This window comes from Cordyceps militaris (assembly GCF_000225605.1).
Source record: "Cordyceps militaris CM01 unplaced genomic scaffold CCM_S00003, whole genome shotgun sequence".
Classification (NCBI taxonomy): Eukaryota; Fungi; Ascomycota; class Sordariomycetes; order Hypocreales; family Cordycipitaceae; genus Cordyceps; species Cordyceps militaris.
This window is the reverse complement of record NW_006271971.1, coordinates 3,276,345-3,295,589: the sequence shown is the minus strand read 5'-3', so window position 1 is coordinate 3,295,589 and position 19,245 is coordinate 3,276,345. Positions and strand designations below refer to the sequence as shown.

Here is a 19,245-nt window from a genome sequence, read left to right as displayed (position 1 = left end):
CGCCTTATCGGAGCTTGACTGACACCTTGAATCGATCCGACGCCGGCTCATTTCTGCCCATCTTGATCTTTCACAACCCAATCTTGCAAACCCGCCCACCATGCCCAAATCGTTTCCAGAGCCGCAACCAGGAGGCAGCCTCATTCTCGCGTGGCAGGTCAAGGACAAGAACGTTTTAGTAGTCGGCGGCGGCGAGGTACGCCACTCCCCAATCCAAACCCCTTGACAAAGTACAGTCAGTCTAAAGCTAACGACAACAGGTCGCTGCAGGTCGCATTCTCAACTGCCTAAATGCCGACGCCAACGTGACTGTCGTGTGCCCTGCCGCCGGCCTCAACAAAGAAGTCGCCCATCGAGTTGCAGAGAAACAAATCACACACATCGACCGAGTCTTTGAACCCTCCGATCTCGACAATGCAGTCATGGTCCTGGTCGCCATTGACGACCCAGATGCCTCCACCGTCATCTGGAAGCTGTGCAAGGAGAAGAAGATTCCTGCCAATATCGCAGATGTCCCGCCGGAATGCGACTTTTACTTTGGAAGCGTCCACAGAGACGGCCCCCTACAAATCATGGTCAGCACCAATGGTCGTGGACCTCGGCTTGCTGCCTCCATCCGCCGCTTTATTGCCAGCAAGCTCCCCAACAACGCAGGTACTGCCATCGATGTCATTGGTGAACTGCGAATCAAGCTGCGCAAAGTTGCCCCCAAAGTGGAAGATGGCCCAAAGAGGATGCGCTGGTGAGTCGCTCTTTCGCAACTTTTCTTTTTCTCTCGTGCTAGAGACGAAATCGGCTAACCTGATTTGACGATAGGATGTCCAAAGTGAGCGACACATACAAGTGGGAAGAAATGTGCCAGATGACACACGAAGATATGGAAAACTTGCTTTTGTTTTATCCCGCCAACAAAGCTCCGTCCATGGACATCGTCAAGTCGCTCCGCGATGTGCGCGACGTTGAGGCGCTCGACGTCTTCGAAGGGTCGTTTGGATTTAGCATTGGCGTCTGACCAGCTCTCTGCTGCACATGAGAGCGAGTGTGCTTACAGCGTGCTCCCGAAAATGTTTTGACTATATGACCAGTGAATCCGAAAAATTGTATATATTGTATAATAAAACAAGCACAGACTATAAGACTAACTCATTCTGACCGATGTTGGGATGCCTAATATTTGTCGCCGATGATTAGTCAGCCCCACCCTGCGCAAAACACGGTTCATGCATGTACACATTGAAGTTCAGGCACGCGCCAAACGCCGAAGGAAGATCATGGCACTCAGGTAGCCAGCATTCATAAAGTCCACGCGTCAATTCTGCCACACTGGCTGGAAAAATATAACGATCTTTTATTGGCACCGTACGTGTGGTGCACCATGGCGGATCAGGATGTTTCCACCTCGGATACCTTCTACAGCGAGAGCCCAATCGTCGACGACGTGATACCGCCTTTTTTTAACACTACATTCTCAACACATCGAGTATCGCCGCTTTTTACTGGGGCGCAACCTCTGGACCAGCCTCGGCTTGACGTACTCGCCCACCGCCTACGGGATACTCTTGTCGGGGACGTTGTTCGTGGCATTCAAATCGGGCTGGAGTCTCTTGAAACACCCGCTGGACAAGTCGGGCCGCTGCGTTATGTAAAATTTCGCTGGTTTTCGCCCGGCGACGTTCTTGGTGATCGAGATGTTCTTGACGACGCTCCTGACCGCGCGCGAGGGGATGCTGGTGATGGCGCCGACAAGGGTCTCTGGGTAGAAATCCGGCACGAGAATGCGGCCTACGTCGCACTCCTCCTCCCTGGATATACGACACAACAGCAACTCTCTTCGGTCAAGCCGTCAGACTGGGCTATGCGTCCTGGAAGGGCGGCCACCGACAATGTGCTCGATGAAGCAAGATTCCTTCACCTGCCCTTACTTTTGCTACGCATGCCACAAGCGCTCAAGCACGTTATTGGCGACTGGCTCTCGACGACATTTGATTGCCGCGTGAGCAAGCTGTCGCTCGGAACAAAAACATTGGTCAACATATGGGAGGGATGGATAGAGACTATGGGCTTGTCGAACAAGGGACCCGACTTTGTCGTCACACTGGCTTTCAACGCGCCGCTTCGCGACGGCGACGGCGGTCTCAACTCGGATTCTGATTCGGACGCGGAGGAGACAATGGAGCCAGGCCTTCGAAATATGAGTGTGGCGGTTCCGCCACAGGATCTTCGCCGCTTCCTGCGTACAGGCGAAAGGCTGCGGCCGGAGAATAGCGGCACACCGGCCCTCTGGGAAAAGGATGCGCGTGAACGCCGGCGCTTGGCCGGCGGAAACATGGATGACGGATGGGCCTGGAGAAGCGCGACGAGCGCGGGCGATCAGCCCTTCACGGCGGCGCTGGGGAGATATCTGCAGCACCACCTCTCGCTGAACATGTTCCATCCCAGCGTGCGCATTGTACAGATTTCGTGCGGCGGATTTGTGCTTGCGCAGTCGCGGCTCAAAATTTTACGTCGTGGAGACCTGACGGATGATTTGTCGCGGGCGGCGTGGATGTTTGCGACCCAGCTCGGTGGAAGGATACGCGGAGACGAGCTGCCGTCTGTGATTCCGGCGGCTGTACCTTGAATAAGGTTGGATCGGGAGTAGTTCCAGCGACAACGAACTCCGACAGGACGCCATCTCCGCATCGCCCGAAACGAAAAGGCCAAGCCGCTGCCCGCGCCACGAAGACAACTGATGACCTCAGTACAGCAGTGCTCAGGTTCTTCGCGTCCCTCTGCCACCTTCTTGGTCCCGCAACCCCAGGTATACTGAGCCGACCTACTACACCGGGGTTTTCACATTTCTCAATTTCTGTCAGCTGTCTCGCATGCGTGAAGATTTTCTGCAGCTGCTGCAGGAATACATACACCCTGCGCTGCGGACTTTTCCCCAACCACGAGTGTGGCACAATTCCGCACTACACCCATGCATGCCACTGGGGTTAGCGTAAGCTAAATACAGTATCGCCCCCAGCAAATGCAGACAAGCTCGTGCAGATTTGTCGACACCGCATCATCCGAAAGCATTGTCGGATGTGCATTGTCCCCAACAGTGCCCCAAAAAATCCACGCAATACAAGCAACGACTTGTCCGTCTCTTTTCGACAATGAAGGCCGTCCTATTTGGAGCCACGGGTCTTGTGGGGTCCGAGGTTCTTAATGCCTGCATCGCCACCGACAAAATCACCAAAGTTTATGTTGTGACTAGGCGGGCGCTAGAAGATGGCCGTCAAAAAGACCCCAAGGTAGAGGTCATTATGCACTCTGACTTTGCGCAGTACCCCCTTGAGCTACTGGACAAACTTCGGGGCGTCGAGCTATGTCTCTGGTACGTCGCTTAGGAAAAGCCGCCGCCCCGCGCTTGTGATTCCACCTTGCACTCCAGGCCCGCCACTAACATTTCGGCTTTCCTTAGGGCAATCGGGGGCATGTTGTCAAAATTCAACAATGACAAGAAGCTTGCGTACGCCGCCAATGTGACCTTCCCATGCGCAGCAGCTACCGCCTTTGCCTCGCACCTCGTCGGCGACGCGCCCTCGAGCAGGATCCGCTTCGTCTTCTGCAGCGGCAAGTTTACCGAGCTGGACCCCCGCAAGCCCCTATGGTTCCTGGCCGACTCGCGCCGCTTGAAGGGCGAGACGGAGGCTTTTCTGCAGAAGCTAGCCGGTCAGCATCCGGGCACGTTTGAGGCGTACGCCGTACGCCCAGGCCTGGTCATTCCGAGGAACCCACCGCTGACGATCCGCCTCACAGCGGCGGTTTCGCCAGGCATCACCGCGCAGCAAACTGGCGCTGTTATGGTCAAGGTTGGGACGGAGGGATGGAAGGGGGCGGTGCTGGAACAGGACGACATGCTAGCCATTCACTAGGCAGGGCACAAGGTTTCGTCTTCGCTTCGGACTACTGGCTACCTTGGCGAGAGACTTCGCGGCCGCTGGGACTCCTGCTTCCGATATTATCTGAGGGTCACGATTTATGATGACCAAATTATATTCATGTCTCTCCTTCGGAAAGAATGAAAACTCTATATTTCATTGTCTGCGGGCGACGGGACGCTCTATCTGAAGAGAGTTTGCTACGCCACGTTGGCAGTGCCTAGTTTTTGTGAATATATTCGCAAACCTTGTCATAGGGCCTAGAGTAGCACTAAAAAGCCACACTATATTGTTCCTTTCTTCTTTTCTTCTTCTTTTCTTCTTTTTCTCTTCTCGTTCCACACACTCTCAGACACATCCAGACAGACTTGCCCTCTCCTCTCCTCCGTCAAAAGAGCTTCACCCCTGTTCACGAGCCTGTTCTCTGGGCGGCTCCCCAATATCCTGGATATCCTGCCCCAATGAATGGTGTGAACGACTTGGAACTCAGTCTGCGTGCCAACTCTCGCCAGCCGTCGACCACCAGACTCGCTGCCACGTCCTCGGAGCCCGTCAACAACGCCACCGTCAAGGCCCCCAGAGGGGAACGCTACAAAGGCTTATTGGTCTGCCTCTTCGTCGTCGCCTTGATCCTCAGTGTCGTCGTCAACATTCTCTACGCCGCGCAACATTACAAGTGGCACGCGGGTCGCTGCGAGTAAGTCAGAAAACCCTTGTTGCCTTTTTGAATCTGCTTGTTCCGGCTTTACGGCCTTGCTGTGCTCAAACTTGTACTTGAGGAACACAGCCAGGTATATCTAGAAATCGTGTGCGCAAGTCTCTGAGCATCATCACTCTTTCTTTCTTGTTTGCCTTGTGGCTACTGCTAATCTTGGTGCCTCCGCAGACATATTCCGCAAGTACCTTGCAAACCTTGCAAGGACCAACCGAACCCTCAGCTGTCCTAAACTACCCTCTTCTTCCTCTTTAATGGTCCCGTTTACATTTGACGGTCTTGCTTTTGATCAAGGTTAGTGCGTTTCTTCATATCTGCAGCCCCCCCCCCCCCCAGGATTTGGATACTCTTTTGCGCGTCCTTGTATACTAACCCTTTTGGCAGGATTTGGTTCCTTCGTATCAACCGGCGGATACCCGAAAGGAGTCTTTCCCCCGAACACATTTTCCAGCGGCGGCGGTGCCCTTCTCCTTACCCAGCCCAACGCGGATAGTTCCGACGACGCCCCAGTCATGTCTCGCTTTGTCATCGACTGCGTCGTCGCCGGCATATTCGGCTCCCTCTTTGCGGGCTTTCTGCTCTACTGGCTGTGCCTGCTGAGCTGGGACCTTTTTAAACAGCTGGCCAAAGTGTGCCGCGCGTGGCGGCGCCGGCACTTTGGCGGCGGCTGGGGCGAGATTCAAGACCCTTGGCCGGCCTCGCGCGAGGCGGCGGCGGCCGACGACTTTGAGCTGCGCGGGCCCGTCGAGAGCCGGTACCCGGCGCACGACCAGATCTACTGGCGCAACAAGGTCCTGGAGCGGCTCGGGCAGCAGCCGAGCAAGGCTGGCCTGTCGCCCGAGTGCGAGGGCCTCCGCCGGCCCGAGCTGGTGGTCACAAAGGATGGCCACGACCGATACGCCGGACATATGGTCTAGCTTGGAGGCCATCTTGCTGGCTCTTCATGGCATCCCGTATTTGTTTAGTATGTGACATGTGCACATTCTAGCGACATGGGCAACTAACAACGGGCAGGTAACAACGGGCAAGACCCGGACAGATGCGAATAACTTGGGCTTGCGATTTTAAATGTTGGTCGTTTGGCGTTTTGGTATATGGCATGCTTGGGTTTGTTTACTTTTTTTTTGCATGTCCTCCTTTATGGAGTCGTTTTTTTTTTTTTGCGATGGTATTTTGTTTCGCTGGTTAATTCTCCCTTTGATTTTTTTTTATTCCTGGCATTCCTCACATGTTCATTACGTTCAAGTACCAGTCCGCGTTTCTGTGCATCCCATCTACACTGGCCTCTTGTCTCTGCTGCCGGCTGAAACCCTGCCATCCTACTGCGCGACAAAACAATGTCGTCATTACACTTTACCTGATGCGATTAATGCTGGATATTGAGCAAATGTGCCTTTCACCATGTCCCTGTTTTTTTCTTCGAAGTATTATGATACCCTTATTATTTAAACTAGCAGATACACTTTCTATTTTTAGCTACCCGATTTTCCACTCTGCGCCACATGCCGCCCGGCGGACGCTGAACTTGCCCAGCGCTTTCGCCCTTTTCGGCTGACAGGAATGGAATTTTTCCGACATAATTGGGCCACGCACGATTCAAGTTTCAATAGGCTGCTCAGAGTTTCTCCAGGCTGCATGGTCGATCGGCAGGACCCCTAGTTCGGCGAAACGCGGCGCCGGGCCGGGGCGGCGGCCTCTTGGCATCCGCCCGACTTTGATCCCCCGCGTCGCACCAGAAGATGATCTGACATTTCTCAGCCGGGCTAACAAAGGCTGAGATATGCTATACAAGAAAAGGGAATAGTCTAGTCAAGTTGGCCCCGGCAAGTGTCAGCGCTGCCCGGCACTTCTGGGGAGTTGGCAGCAGGTCCTGCTCCACCAGTAAGCCGGAAACTGCATGTTCTGGCAAGTCTGCGCAAGTGCGAGGCCTAGTCCTTGGCGTAAGATTTCTCGATCCACCCCATGGCAAGCTTTGACAGCCTTGAAATCTCATTCGTGGAAAGTTGATTCATGTGCTCGGCCCGGGGGGCGGAGGGCTGAGTTGGAGAGCGGTCGCTCGGGGTGAGATGCGACCTGCCGGTATTCGTTAGATCATGTTCGTTGAATTATAGCCATTGTACCTACAGAGTTGATATCTATCGCATAAAAAGAGGTCAAGTCGCCTGCCTCTTCCCCCGCTCAAGTGTACCTTTGTCCTCCTCCTTACCAGACTGAATTCCATCATGGCCTCTCTTCGCTCCGCCCTCCTTCTCTGCCTCGCCGGTCTCGCAACCGCCCGCGACGTGCCCTCCAACGTGCGCGACTTTTACAACAGCGTCAGGGGCAAGGGCCAGTGCGGCAACAAGCTCAAGTCGGGCTTCCACAGCATCGACGGCGACGATGGCTGTACGTTGTTGTTGTCCCCCTCATCTTGACCCGTTACGGCACGTTGACACTGACTTGGCAAACAAAATTAGCCTTTTCCTACTGCGGCGACCACATGACCGACTACCGCGTGCTGTACCTCCAGGGCAAGAGCGGCAACCTGGTCAACATGGACATTGACTGCGACGGCATCCAGCACGGCCCCGCCGACGACGGCCGCTGCGGCAGCTCCGGCGACACCCAGTCCGTCACCTCGTTCCAGAGCACCGTCCAGGGCTACGGCACCGGCCAGCGGGACCTCGACGCCTTTATCCACCCGTACGTCGTCTTTGGCAACGAGGGCTCGCGCAGCGGCTACCCCAACTTTCGTCCGCAAGACTACGGCGTCGAGCCGCTGTCCGTCATGGCCGTCGTCTGCAACAACAAGCTGGTAAGCCGGGGGGGTTTGATTCCTTCTTGAAACAAACACGCGTTGGATTCCGGTTGGCTAACACTGTGTGTGTTGTAGATTTACGGCATCTGGGGCGACACCAACGGTGACGACGGCCCGCAGGCCATGGTCGGCGAGGCCGCCATCTCCCTCGCCACCGCGTGCTACGGCACGTCGGTCAACGGCAACAGCGGGCACGACGACAACGACGTGCTCTACATTGCGTTTCCCGGCCCCGACGCCGTGCCCGGCAAGAGCGGCGCCAAGTGGCGCGCCGCCAGCTACGCCGAGTTTGCGAGCAGCATCGCGAGTCTCGGCGACAAGCTCATCCAGCGCATCGGCGGCGGCGGCGGCGATCCGCCTCCGACTGGTGGCAACTGCTCGTGGCAGGGCCACTGCGAGGGCGCCCGCTGCAAGGATGAGAATGACTGCTCGGATGAACTGGTCTGCAAGTCTGGCAAGTGTGCGCGTGGTTAAAACGAAAAAGATTCCATCATGTAAACCGAAAACAAAATGGAACTGTACTTGTGGAAAGAGACGCCGTTGACGAGCCCGTAACATGCCAAAATTGTATATACCAAAGTGTGGCGAGCTCAAGACATGCCAGACTGTATATATGCCAGAGTTGTAGCGAGCCCATGACATGCCAAAACTGTACATCTCAATGTAGCACTTGCTCTATATCTCATGACCCATCCACCTCTTCTTCTACCCTGCTTTTTTCCTTTATTTTTTCGTCTACGATTTACTCTCCACCATGGTGATCCTGCCCTCCACCGTCGGGGCAATCAAGCGCGTCCAGTCCACCAAGCAGCCGCCGTCGCCGGCCGGCTCGCAGACAGACGACGTGATGCCGGCCTTGCGCGTCCAGCGCGCCCAAAACTTGCGCAGGAGCAGAATCTCGATATCCATCTCATTGTCCGGGTCGGCGCCGACGTCGGGCTCCGCCGCCTGCGGCGGCGCCCCGTCCGCGACGCCGTCTTCCGCGAGCTCGTGCAGCCCCCGGTCGTCCTCGTCGTCGTCGTCGTGCGGCGTCTTGCTGTGGCCGAGCCGGGCCAGGATGAAGTCGTGCCAGCTGTCGGTCCGGTCCGCGTCGCTCAGGTGGGAGCTCTCGCGCGACAGCGTCAGGCTCCGCTCGAGGTCGTCCGACGGCGCGAGCGCCCGCGCCTGCGTCGTGTTGCTCTTGAGCTTGGACGCCACCGTCTCCCAGTGCTCCGAGAGCTTCCGCCACTTGCCGACGGTGCGCAGGGCCATGAAGTACTGGCGCAGCATGGTGCTGATGAGGATGCCGTTTTCCTCGTCTACAAGCTCTTCCGCCTGGCCGCCTTCGGATTGCACGAGCAAGCTGTCAAACCCGTCTGGTCGGCCCGGTTAGTTCTTGTCTGAACGAGCGATGCAATGCACCATCGTTAACCACATACCTTTTCCTCGGCCCATGTATCCCCTTGTCGCGAGCAGGTATTTCCTGTCGAGCTCCAGCGGCTTCCCGCCCAGTTCGAGAGACAGCACGCGCTTGTTCCTCTCCCGCGCGGGGTCAAACGAAAAGACAATGTTGGACACCTGCGGGAAGCGACCCTCCTGCGCCGGGTACGTGGACACGCCGTTCTCGATGGCGTCCCAGATGGCCTGGCCCGTGACGCGCAGCAGCACGACGGGGTCCTCAAAGGGGAAGCACGTCGTCACGTCCTTGATGCGCACGGCGCCGGGCGGGTAGATTTGGTCGCCGCGGATGGTGCCGGCCGCCATGATGCAGCAGTCGGCGTGGTAGTGCTGCCGCATAATGTCGCAGACAAAGTTGCCAATGTTGGACTCCTTGGTGCGCACCGTGCTGAAGCGCGCGTCCAGCGGCATGGCGCACCACCCGATGGGCTTGGCCAGCGACTTCTTCAGGTCCGCCGTCAGGTTCGCGACCAGCTTCGTCGAGGGATAGTGCTCCTTGACCTGGGACGTCACGTCGCGCCTCCAAATGTCAAAGTCCCACTTGTCTGCGTGCTCTCTGCGCCGGCGCGCCTCAATGTAGCTGAGGTTCTTGAAGTCGGTGCCTGAACGGAGCACGTGCGTTCCGCGGACGAGCTGGTGGTTGTAAAAGTGGTCGTGGCCGCCGAGGATGATGTCGATGAGGCCGTCCGTCTGCTCGGCCAGCTTGACGTCGTTGGGCTCGCGCATGTGGCTGAGGCAGATGATGATCTCCGCGCCGTCGGCCCTGAGCCGGGGGATGAGCTCCTTTGCGGTGGCGCTGGCGGATTTGTAGATGAGATTGGGGGGCAGGCTGTTGATGGTGGCCAGCCACTCGCGCTCGCCGAGGCCGATGAGGCCGATCTTGACGCCGTTGGACGAGGTCAGCATGTGCGTCGGCTTGGCATTTCCGAGAGGCACGTCCTGGCCGAGCGCGGGGTCCAGCACATTGGCGATGAGCCAGGGGAACTTGCATTTTTCTGCCAGGGCCTCAAACTGCTTCACACCAAAGTCAAAGTCGTGATTCTTTCCATTCACGTTAGCATTTCTGAGCGCAGAGGCCGCCGTCATGCGCAGGTGCACTCACTCCCACACAAGCCACATCAGTGCCAATTGCGTTGAGGACCGGGACCATGTGCTTTCCTGAGAAGCAATTTTTTTTGTCAGAATTTTGAAATGTGTCGGGCATTCTGCCGTGGGTATTCCGACGTACCCTTGGTAACGCTGCTTTCGAGACTAGGATTGAACGCGTCCCCGGAAAAGAGGGTGATGAGCTTGGACTGGCCGGCAAACTGGCTGCCGTTGCGGTACTCCTTGCACAGGGTCATGAACCGGGGAAACCCCCCGACCGGTTCGGCGCTGGAGGGATCGACATGGTACACGTCGTTGTAGTGCAGTATCCGGAGATCCGGCGTGCCATCGTCGGCGCGGCCTGACGAGTAGGTCACCTGGGGCTCCGCGGTGGGCTGCGGCCTTGCCATTGTGTTTGGGTGAGATGTCTGCAGCAGCCGATGTCAGGATCAGGTCGGTTTCGCGAATGGACGCGCGAGGTGGACTTGTCGCGTGCTCTCTTGTTCTTTGTTGGCATGGATGGGATCGTGCGTGCCTAGCACAGCCCACGACGAAAGCGGAGGCCTCGGTACCAAGCACGTCTCGCACCAGGGTGACAAAATCAACCGCTAGTCACGAATATGATGTGTTCAAGATTTATTCTTACTACCATCACTCCCCTGATATTTGTGAATTTTTGTTCGTTTTTTATATTTCCCTATTTGTTTGTTCCTTTGTATCTCAGGTGGTGCCTACCTGGCAAGCCCTGCTCTGGTCTGGTACTCTATTTCCCCCGCATTACATCCAGCGTCCCCACATAGTATTACAGCAAGGATGCGCCTGGAGATAATTTCAGATACTATGTTCTACTTGGGTAGACAGCTGGACAGTATATGCCTCGACATTCTTTTTTTAAATTCTGTATATTCGTCGTCCTGGTTGACGCGTGATGTGGTCGTTGGATGCAAACAGCAATACCAGGAGCTGTCTTCAGCCAATGGCGCGGAGATCTTTACGAATACGGAGATGGGCCAGTTGACTCGCAACCATGACCACCTTCATGCAAACAAGTCCGAGATGCCGGATGTCTTCTTTAGCCGATAAGGGCTACTTATTTATTTCGAATTTCGCATCTCACCTCCTTCTCTTGACGCTTTTTCCAAATTTCCCCATGACACGTGCATGTGTATGTAATCCATACATACGTCATAGCCAGCAGGCTTGGTAAAAGCACAAGAGTAGGCCTTCCGTTTCTCCATGCATTTCCAATGCCGGAAAAACTGATGACAAGTCAAATTCCTAATGCTGAACCAAAAGGATGCTGCCGTAACAAATACTCACCCCTCATCTAATAATATGCCGTTTACAAACTTCCGTGCCTAATTATACCAATCCGACCGAGTGTCATGCTTGCCACCCTAGACAAAGTCGTGTCCTCAACAACCCCCCACAGCCAAATATTTAAAACCCAAAAAAATACTGCGATACACATCTATCAATTTTCGAGATGATGCTCGTTCCTAGTCGTTACATGGCGGCTTTGCCCCTTGACTCAAATGGTAGCAGAATAACAATGACTCCTGCGGCAAGGAATAGAGCGCCGCTGGTATATACAGGAGCCGAGGTTTGGAGGTTTGCAAACATGACAATGATGGGCTGGATCAGGTTAGACAAGGCACCGAGAGGAAATTGATCGTGGAGGGTTATACTTACGGCCATGATGCCAAATACGCGGTTGCAAATGGCAGCCAGTGCGTTGCCCGTACCACGCTGTGGCGTGGGGAAAATCTCGGGCGTGTAGCCGTACAAAACAGCGTACATGACGTTGCTGCAAAAGTTGAAGGCGCAATTCCAGCCAAGCAGCGCTTCGCTTGTCTTGGCCGTCGTCGAACAGTACAGGAAAACGCCGGTAAGCGCTGTGAAGATGGACAGCGTGCCCTTGCGACCAAGACGAGGCAGTTCCACGAGGAGGCCGCCGATCAAGGCGCCCGGCACACCGAGTGTAGAAATGATGAGTGTGTTGCGATAGGTGAGATAGGTGCTGCCATCACCAAAGTCGGCACCGCGGGAGTCCTGGATATAAGGCAGGAAGGCGTTGTAGAGCGGGAATGCAAGGCCGATGAGTGCCCACAGTAGCATGATCAACGAGGTGCTCAGGGCTAGGCTTCTGGTGGAGAAGAGCGTCTTAATCTTCTTGGTATCCAGCTTCTGCAAGTGCCTGCGAACGACAGCGGCGGTATCTGTCTGCGCGACGTAGCTCTCGGGCTCGCAGGCGCGGAGGTCTTCAACCGTGAGGGTGCTCGTCTTTCCGTTGATACGGGCGACCTCGTGCACGACTCGAACAGCGTCCTCGTCGCGGCCCTTGCCTATGAGATACTTGGGCGACTCATGCAGCTTAAACAGAAGGAAACGCGCCAAGAACATAATCATGGTCAGGCCACCGACGGCGATGAGAAAGTAGCGCCAGCCCATGTTGTCCTGGCGGCGGCACACGGTGGCATCCTGGGGACAGGTCAGGTTGCCGAGGAGCGGCCAGGCAATCAGGTTGCAGACGACCTGGGCAACGGCCCAGTCGATGGACAGCACCGTCAGCAGGTACTGGTGCGACTGAGGCAGGAACTCGAGAAAGATGGCCGAGTCGACGGGCAGGTTGCCGCCGACGCCAAAGGACCAGAGGGCGTTGAAGACACCAATGGCGGCAAAGCTGGGCGCGCTGGCCGACACGAGGCCCCAAAAGGCTGTGAGGCCGAGCGTGAGGTTAAAGGCCCATTTGCGGCCGAATATGTCGCAGCCAAAGCCCCAAAAAGCAGCGCCGGCGAGGAGGCCAATGTTTTGGGCGAGGACGAGTAGCGGCGGGCGCGTGGGCAGGAACTCGTTGGCGATGGGCTTGAGGATGAGCGACGTGACGACGGGCCAGAGGTTGTCGCTAGCCCAGCCGAACCCGACGACGATGAAGAGCTGCCATTGGTACCATCCCATGCCGATGTCTTGCACCTGTTGGATGGGGACGCTTGCATTAGTATCTTTGTGGGTGCTATTTTTGCGGCGCCCGTAGCGACTAGGTTATGCGGTCGCAACGTACCGCGCGATTGAGAATCTTGGCCTTGGCCTCGTACACAGGATCTAGTGAGCCCTTGGAAATTACTGTGTCATCGTTGCTGATATCAACGCTTCCATAGTCTGCTTGTCTGCGCTCTGCGACAGAGGCATCGGACGAATCTTGTTCACCCCCCATGTCTGCTAGTATCGCCGGCTCTATGACGTGGTGTATACCCCCCATGTCTGCTAGTATCGCCGGCTCTATGACGTGGTGTATGATGAGGACTGGTTTTCGTTGCTGAGGAAGCTACCACGGCAGGTGAGGATGGTCAGGTCGGGCACGTTGGAGCAAGAGCGAAGCCGCAGCTAGGCACAGGTTTGAATATATATTCTTCGGGGTCGGGCAATCGAACTATCACTGCATCTGGCTTGGCACCGTGGCAAACGTGGTTCATGGGCTCTGGCCCCCTCTTTTCCTCTTTTCCATGCAACCATGTCAACGGTCAGGCCGACGAGCTCTGGTTCTGATTCGTACAGTGCTGGTACACAGGCTCCTACAGGAAAACACACCTACCTTTTGGATATTGCGCCATCGGTGAGATGTTGTGGTGATTGGCCCGGTAGCGTACCATTGCTGTGCAGCTGTCGGATGGGGACGCTTGCATTCGTATCTTGACCATTTCGGGCACTGGCGCCTGCGGCACGGAGACACTAATGTTAGCAACTTTGTAGCAGGGCCGGTTGTGGAGATTTTTAGCCGAGCTGATGAAGACAAATTCAGAGTTGGAGGCTCGAGCAATTTCTTTTTTGTTGTTTCGCCGATAGCTGCTGATGGTATCAGGTATCAACAGCTGATGTGGAGTTTGACACTGGCTAGCATTACCGTCGTAGCAATTAGGTAAGGTACCTGGTACCTACCTCGTGGAGGGTTCGTGCAGCCTTGGCCCTAATAATGCCCAGATTTCCATGTCCTGTTCACAAGGCCATCTTCAGCGCCTCTTTGGTGCACAAGTGCAGATCCTATCCACTGAGTACACCAGATCCACTGACAGCGGGAGGCTGACAAGAGATTCTGCAGTGCTACTTGCTGTTATAAGCACATGATCTGAATATTTGATATGGTTTGGGATATTTGCCATCCAGTTTCACGGTTTCCAGTTGACCATCTTCTAGAGCGACTTGTTGTCAAAACAGTGAAAAATTGTCATCTAACTGAAAAGTATAGCCACAAGCACGTCATTTGCTTTGCTTGATTCCAAAGGCTCCGACCCGACTAGCTCAGCCACAGAACTTATAACAATAAGCCTAGGTCAATGCAGCCGTCCGCTCCCGGCCAACGCTATCGAACGACCAGCTAGTATGTATGTATGTATGTATGTATTGCTGTTTTACGTCGTACCATCCCTGAAAAGGGCAAATGACGCCTGCGGGGACCTTTACCGGCCCATCCAACAGGTCTCGTGAGGCTTTCGCTGGTTTATCGTGGGGTTGGTAAAAGGCCGCTCGGGGGCCAGCAACACGTTAGGGACTAGGGGAGACTCAAGAAGGAGCATAGTAAGGTGGTTGCCTTAGACATATCTCGCTAAAAAACAAAGAGTCCCTAGCCAATCTCGCGTACTCAAGCCATCCAGCACCTATAGTTCTATCAATATAGCTATATTAACTAAACCAGGGAGGCGCTATCTTCCCCTATATCTTTCTATAATAAAAGATATACCCTAAGGTCTTTCTCCTATTATAGCTATATATAAGTATAGTATTAGTATAGTAAAAGCATTTATAATAAAAAGTAAAATCTCTATAGTCTATCTAGGCTATAAAGAGGTAATAGAGTTTAAGGTAAATTAATACCTTTAGCTCTAGGTTTAGGGTATCCTTTATTAGAAGGTTAAGTAGATAGTACCTATTAGGTTAATTAGCTTACTACTAGGTATTAAACTATTTAAAGGCTATATTAGTAAGGGTCCTCTTTATATAACTATATATTAGGGTATAATTATTTATTAAAGGTCTTATAGCTAAACCTTTTTTAACTAAGTAGTTAGTAATCTTATTACCTAGTATCCTATAATACCTTAGTACCTATTATACCTATACTAGGGTATTAGCTATCTAGGCTAATTCCTAAAACTCTATTAGTAAGCTATAAGAAAATACTAAAATACCTCCTCTTAGGCCTATAATTACTACTATATTATCTAGATAAACTACTATCTTATCTATTTATAATATAATATATTAAATAGCTACTTAGAGTCTATACCTTATACTTTCTACTTCTATATTAAAGACCTTACTTAAGGGAGTTAGTCTTTTTTCTTAGTATATAAGTTTAGACCTTTAAAAAAAGGTATAACCTATCCCTATATTACTATTCTTATTTATTAACCTATTTAAAAAGATAGTAAGGTACTAGTCTATTCTTATCTATAGTTATTATTAAAAATCTTTAATTATTATAATCTTATCTTAATAAGTATCCTTTAAAAGGTATACTAGTAGCTATAGTAGTAGTCTTTTAAAGGCTAGGATGCTTTTATAGGCTATTATAGCCACTATTAGCCTTTATTATTATCTTAGGCCTATTATTTAGTTCTTTCTTTTAAATCCCTTAATTCTATATACTAGTAGGTACTTCTTATTAAGTAACCTAAGTTATAGTATATAGTAATCCTTTATATTATTAAAGAGTAGCTATATTAGGGGTATACTTACCTTATATTAAAGTACTATTACTAGTATAGTCTACTATACTAGGATATAGCCTTAAATTACTATAGTTAGGTACTTTTATATTTTATCTAGCTATTTTAGTAGCCTAGTTTAAATAGGGTTAAAGGTTTTATTATAGTTCTTTTTATAAGAGGGCTTTATACTACCTATATACTAGAGTTCTACCTTAAAGAGGAGCTTTAAGATAACTATTATATAAATAGCTTATTTAATAAAGATAAAGGTAATACCCTAGAGTACTTAGCTAAGGCTTTTAATATACTATATAAGTATCCTTACTTTTACTATATAGTCCTTAATATAATTTTTAAAGTTTAGAGAAAAGTCTAAGTATATACCTAGCTACTTTATCTTATTCTTAATAGGCACCTTATAGTTACTATAGTATAAGATATCTATATAGATCTTTTACTTATATAAAAAGAATATAACTTCTATTTTTAATAAGTCTAGGGTTACTTTATTATCTTTTACTATTATAATTATCTAATTTAGTATTTATTATACTCTAGTAATAAGCTTAATATAATCTTAGCTAGTTAAGAGTATACTATTATTATCTATATAGCTATATCTATATACTCTATTATATATATATCCTATACCTAGTAGGAATAAGATAGGTAATACTAGTAATCCCTAGGGGAGTCTATACTCTAGCTTAGTAAATTTACTCTAGTAGTCTCTTATCTATATTCTCACTATTTATCCCTATAGGAAGGAATTTATTTATTTTAGAATACTCTTATACTACCTTTAGTAGGTTATAGTAAGTAGGAGCTAGAGGTACTATACTATATTAAAGGCTCTTTAGATATTAAAGGTATAGAAAATAGTATCCTCTTTAGTAGCTATTACTAGCTTAGTATTATATATTAATACTTTAACTATATTTATTAATAATCTCTTTAGAAAGGCCTTAGCTATTATTAAAAGTAGTATATTATATTATATAACTACCTAGGTAATCTATTATATAATTAGATATTCTATACCCTTTCCTAAGTAGGAAAGGAGGGATATTAGTTACTAGCCTTTAACTAGCCTATTATCCCTATCTAGTTTTAATATTATTACTATATTAGCTTATTTAAAGACTTTAAGGTAATACCTAACTATTAGGTATCCTTAATAGAGCCTATATATCTATTCTTTTAAGACTAGCTATACTATATAAAGTAGCTTTATAGTAATTCTATTTACCCCTAAGGATATATTTCCTATTAAGATAAGGGTATTCTAGATTTCCTCTATTAAGAATTCTATAGACTAAGGTACTAGCTTCCTTAGGATAGTTAGGATATCTTCTAGTAGGTCTTCTCCTTAAGTTCTTCTTTTAAGTAAGGCTTTCCTAAAATACTTAGCTTTTTCCTTAGGCTCTATATATATCCTACCCTTATACTTAATTAGTAAGGTCTAGAACTATAAGGTTAGGTTATACTAGTTTATTACCTTATATAGAGCCTTATTTAAGTTAATACTATCTACTAGTTTCCTATTAAAGTTAGACTTAGCCTTCTATATTATCTAGTAGAATTCCTTCTTTACTCCTTCTATATTTATTATACTTTATTATACTTTAGTTACTATCTATTAATAAGACTACTTATATTCTTTACTTTACTATAATACTCCTTTCCTTAACTATATAGGTACCTTACTATATACCTTTAGTACTATATTAAGTACTATAACTAGGTTTATTACTAGGTCCTCTAGTTCCTTTAATATTCTACTCTCTTCCTAGATTAGCTATTTATATTTATTAAGATACTTTATAAACCTTAGAACTTACTCTTCTTTTAGTTATAGCTTATTAGCTAGCTTCTTTAAATACTTTATATTAGGTATTATTATTACTAAAGTTTTATAATCTAATAATATATATAGCTAGGGAGTAATATTTATATAGGCTAAGGTAATATTTAAGATTATAAGGTCTAGTATATTATTAGCCTTATATATAGGTATACTATTAGTATTAAGTACCTATAGGTTCTATTTAAAGATCTAGTTAATAAGGTCTATTACTCCCTAACTAGTTATTATACCTAGCTACTATTTATAATAGTAGGTATTAAAGTCCTTTATAATAAATAACTTCTTTAAAGGCTTTTAGTCTTATAGTATATTAATAATATATAGTTTATTATTATCTCTATATATATTTAGAAAGTAGTATCCTATAGTAATAATACTAATAATATCTTTATAGGGAGTACTAGTTATCTACTAGACTTTAGGTTATTAAAGTAACTTAAAGATATATATAAGTACCTTAGGTTAGTAGTTAATACTATCCTTATATAGCTAGTATTAAATTAAAGTAATATAGATATAGTCTTAATATATTATAGTTTTATAAGAATTTAAGAACTATAGCTCCTAGAGTATTATAATATTAATATTATTTTCTTTAATAATAGCTAATATATAATTATATATATTTATAGTTTTAGTAATATTAATTTAGAAGATAGTTAATAGTTATCCTATTATACTAAAGGTTTCCTAGTTTTAGTTATAGCTAATTAGCTTTATCTACTCTTTTAGGTAGCTATAGGGAGGGGAGAAGGATTCTTAGTTTTAGTTAATATCTCTATATCCTAGTTAGTTAATAGGCCTTCTTTACTAACTAAGGCTATACTATTAAAGTACCCTATACTAGCCCCTTCTTTATTACCTATATACTATACTAGCTCCCTAAGGGTAGTAGTATCTATAGCTTATTCTATAGGGTTACTACCTATATTATAGTCTACTTTATTATTAGGTATAGAGTTATTTAAGTTTATTATATTTAAAATTAAGGCCTACTAGGCTATTTATAACTAGATTAAGTTATATAAGAGTACTACTTTATATATTAAAAAGCCTCTTTATTTAATAGTCTTTAATTAGCCTTTAGTTAGCTTTTTAAGCTTTCTATTCTTATTAATTCTAGGCTTAGCTAGGTAGTCTTTATTATTTATAAGGTAAAGGCTATAGTAGTTAGTATATTAAGGTCTATTATTATATTAATAGCTTTTATAGCTATCTTTACTATAGTTAGAGTATCTCTTATAGGCTTAGTAGACTCTTAGGCTATACTACTACTAGTATATCTTATAAAGGTTTAGTTAGATAATAGGCTTTAGTAGCCTTATAAGTCTACTATTAAAGATTTAAAAAGGCTTTACCTTTATAGTAAATTTAATAATAATTATCTAGTAATCCTACCCCTTTATTACCTAGGTAGTATACTAGAGCTTTAGGATAATTCCTATTATAGTCTTAATAGCGTCCTTAATAAGGGAGTTAGTATTAATAGGGGTACTAGTCTAGTCTATAACTAAGCTAGGGATATTATAAAGTATATATATAGTTTAAAATTTAGATTTCTTAATATAAGTTATATTAAGTAGTTAAGATAGTTAAAGGTTATAATTAAGTATAGCTATACTAATTTATTAGTCTCTAGGGGTAATAGTAATTTTAAAAGGAATTTAAAATATCTAGTTAATACTTTTAATCTTAATTTAATAAACTTCTATAATCTTTTAATAAAT

At 48.1% G+C, this 19,245-nt stretch overlaps 6 protein-coding genes across 6 annotated transcripts; 4 read left to right on the top strand and 2 right to left on the bottom strand.

Annotated features, from left to right (window-relative positions):
* Positions 1–100: 100 nt before the first annotated feature.
* Positions 101–1,012, top strand: CCM_04648 (NAD(P)-binding domain; the record flags this gene model as incomplete). Its single annotated transcript, XM_006669795.1, has 3 exons — positions 101–196; positions 261–742; positions 817–1,012. The coding sequence occupies 3 exons, from the start codon at positions 101–103 to the stop codon at positions 1,010–1,012; spliced, it is 774 nt and encodes a 257-aa protein (XP_006669858.1).
* Positions 1,013–1,375: 363 nt separating this feature from the next.
* Positions 1,376–2,620, top strand: CCM_04647 (uncharacterized protein; the record flags this gene model as incomplete). Its single annotated transcript, XM_006669794.1, has 1 exon — positions 1,376–2,620. The coding sequence occupies one exon, from the start codon at positions 1,376–1,378 to the stop codon at positions 2,618–2,620; it is 1,245 nt and encodes a 414-aa protein (XP_006669857.1).
* A 523-nt stretch (positions 2,621–3,143) lies between these two features.
* CCM_04646 (nucleoside-diphosphate-sugar epimerase, putative) lies at positions 3,144–3,905 on the top strand (the record flags this gene model as incomplete). Its single annotated transcript, XM_006669793.1, has 2 exons — positions 3,144–3,364; positions 3,452–3,905. The coding sequence occupies 2 exons, from the start codon at positions 3,144–3,146 to the stop codon at positions 3,903–3,905; spliced, it is 675 nt and encodes a 224-aa protein (XP_006669856.1).
* Positions 3,906–6,848: 2,943 nt separating this feature from the next.
* Positions 6,849–7,897, top strand: CCM_04645 (chitosanase, putative; the record flags this gene model as incomplete). Its single annotated transcript, XM_006669792.1, has 3 exons — positions 6,849–7,011; positions 7,083–7,420; positions 7,499–7,897. 3 exons carry the CDS (start codon positions 6,849–6,851, stop codon positions 7,895–7,897), a joined length of 900 nt encoding a protein of 299 aa, XP_006669855.1.
* Positions 7,898–8,158: 261 nt separating this feature from the next.
* On the bottom strand, positions 8,159–10,356 carry CCM_04644 (ser/Thr protein phosphatase family protein; the record flags this gene model as incomplete). Its single annotated transcript, XM_006669791.1, has 4 exons — positions 8,159–8,778; positions 8,842–9,901; positions 9,963–10,018; positions 10,089–10,356. 4 exons carry the CDS (start codon positions 10,354–10,356, stop codon positions 8,159–8,161), a joined length of 2,004 nt encoding a protein of 667 aa, XP_006669854.1.
* Positions 10,357–11,452: 1,096 nt separating this feature from the next.
* Positions 11,453–13,205, bottom strand: CCM_04643 (sugar transporter; the record flags this gene model as incomplete). The annotated part of the gene is made up of 2 exons (XM_006669790.1): positions 11,453–12,919; positions 13,008–13,205. 2 exons carry the CDS (start codon positions 13,203–13,205, stop codon positions 11,453–11,455), a joined length of 1,665 nt encoding a protein of 554 aa, XP_006669853.1.
* Between the last annotated feature and the right edge of the window lie 6,040 nt (positions 13,206–19,245).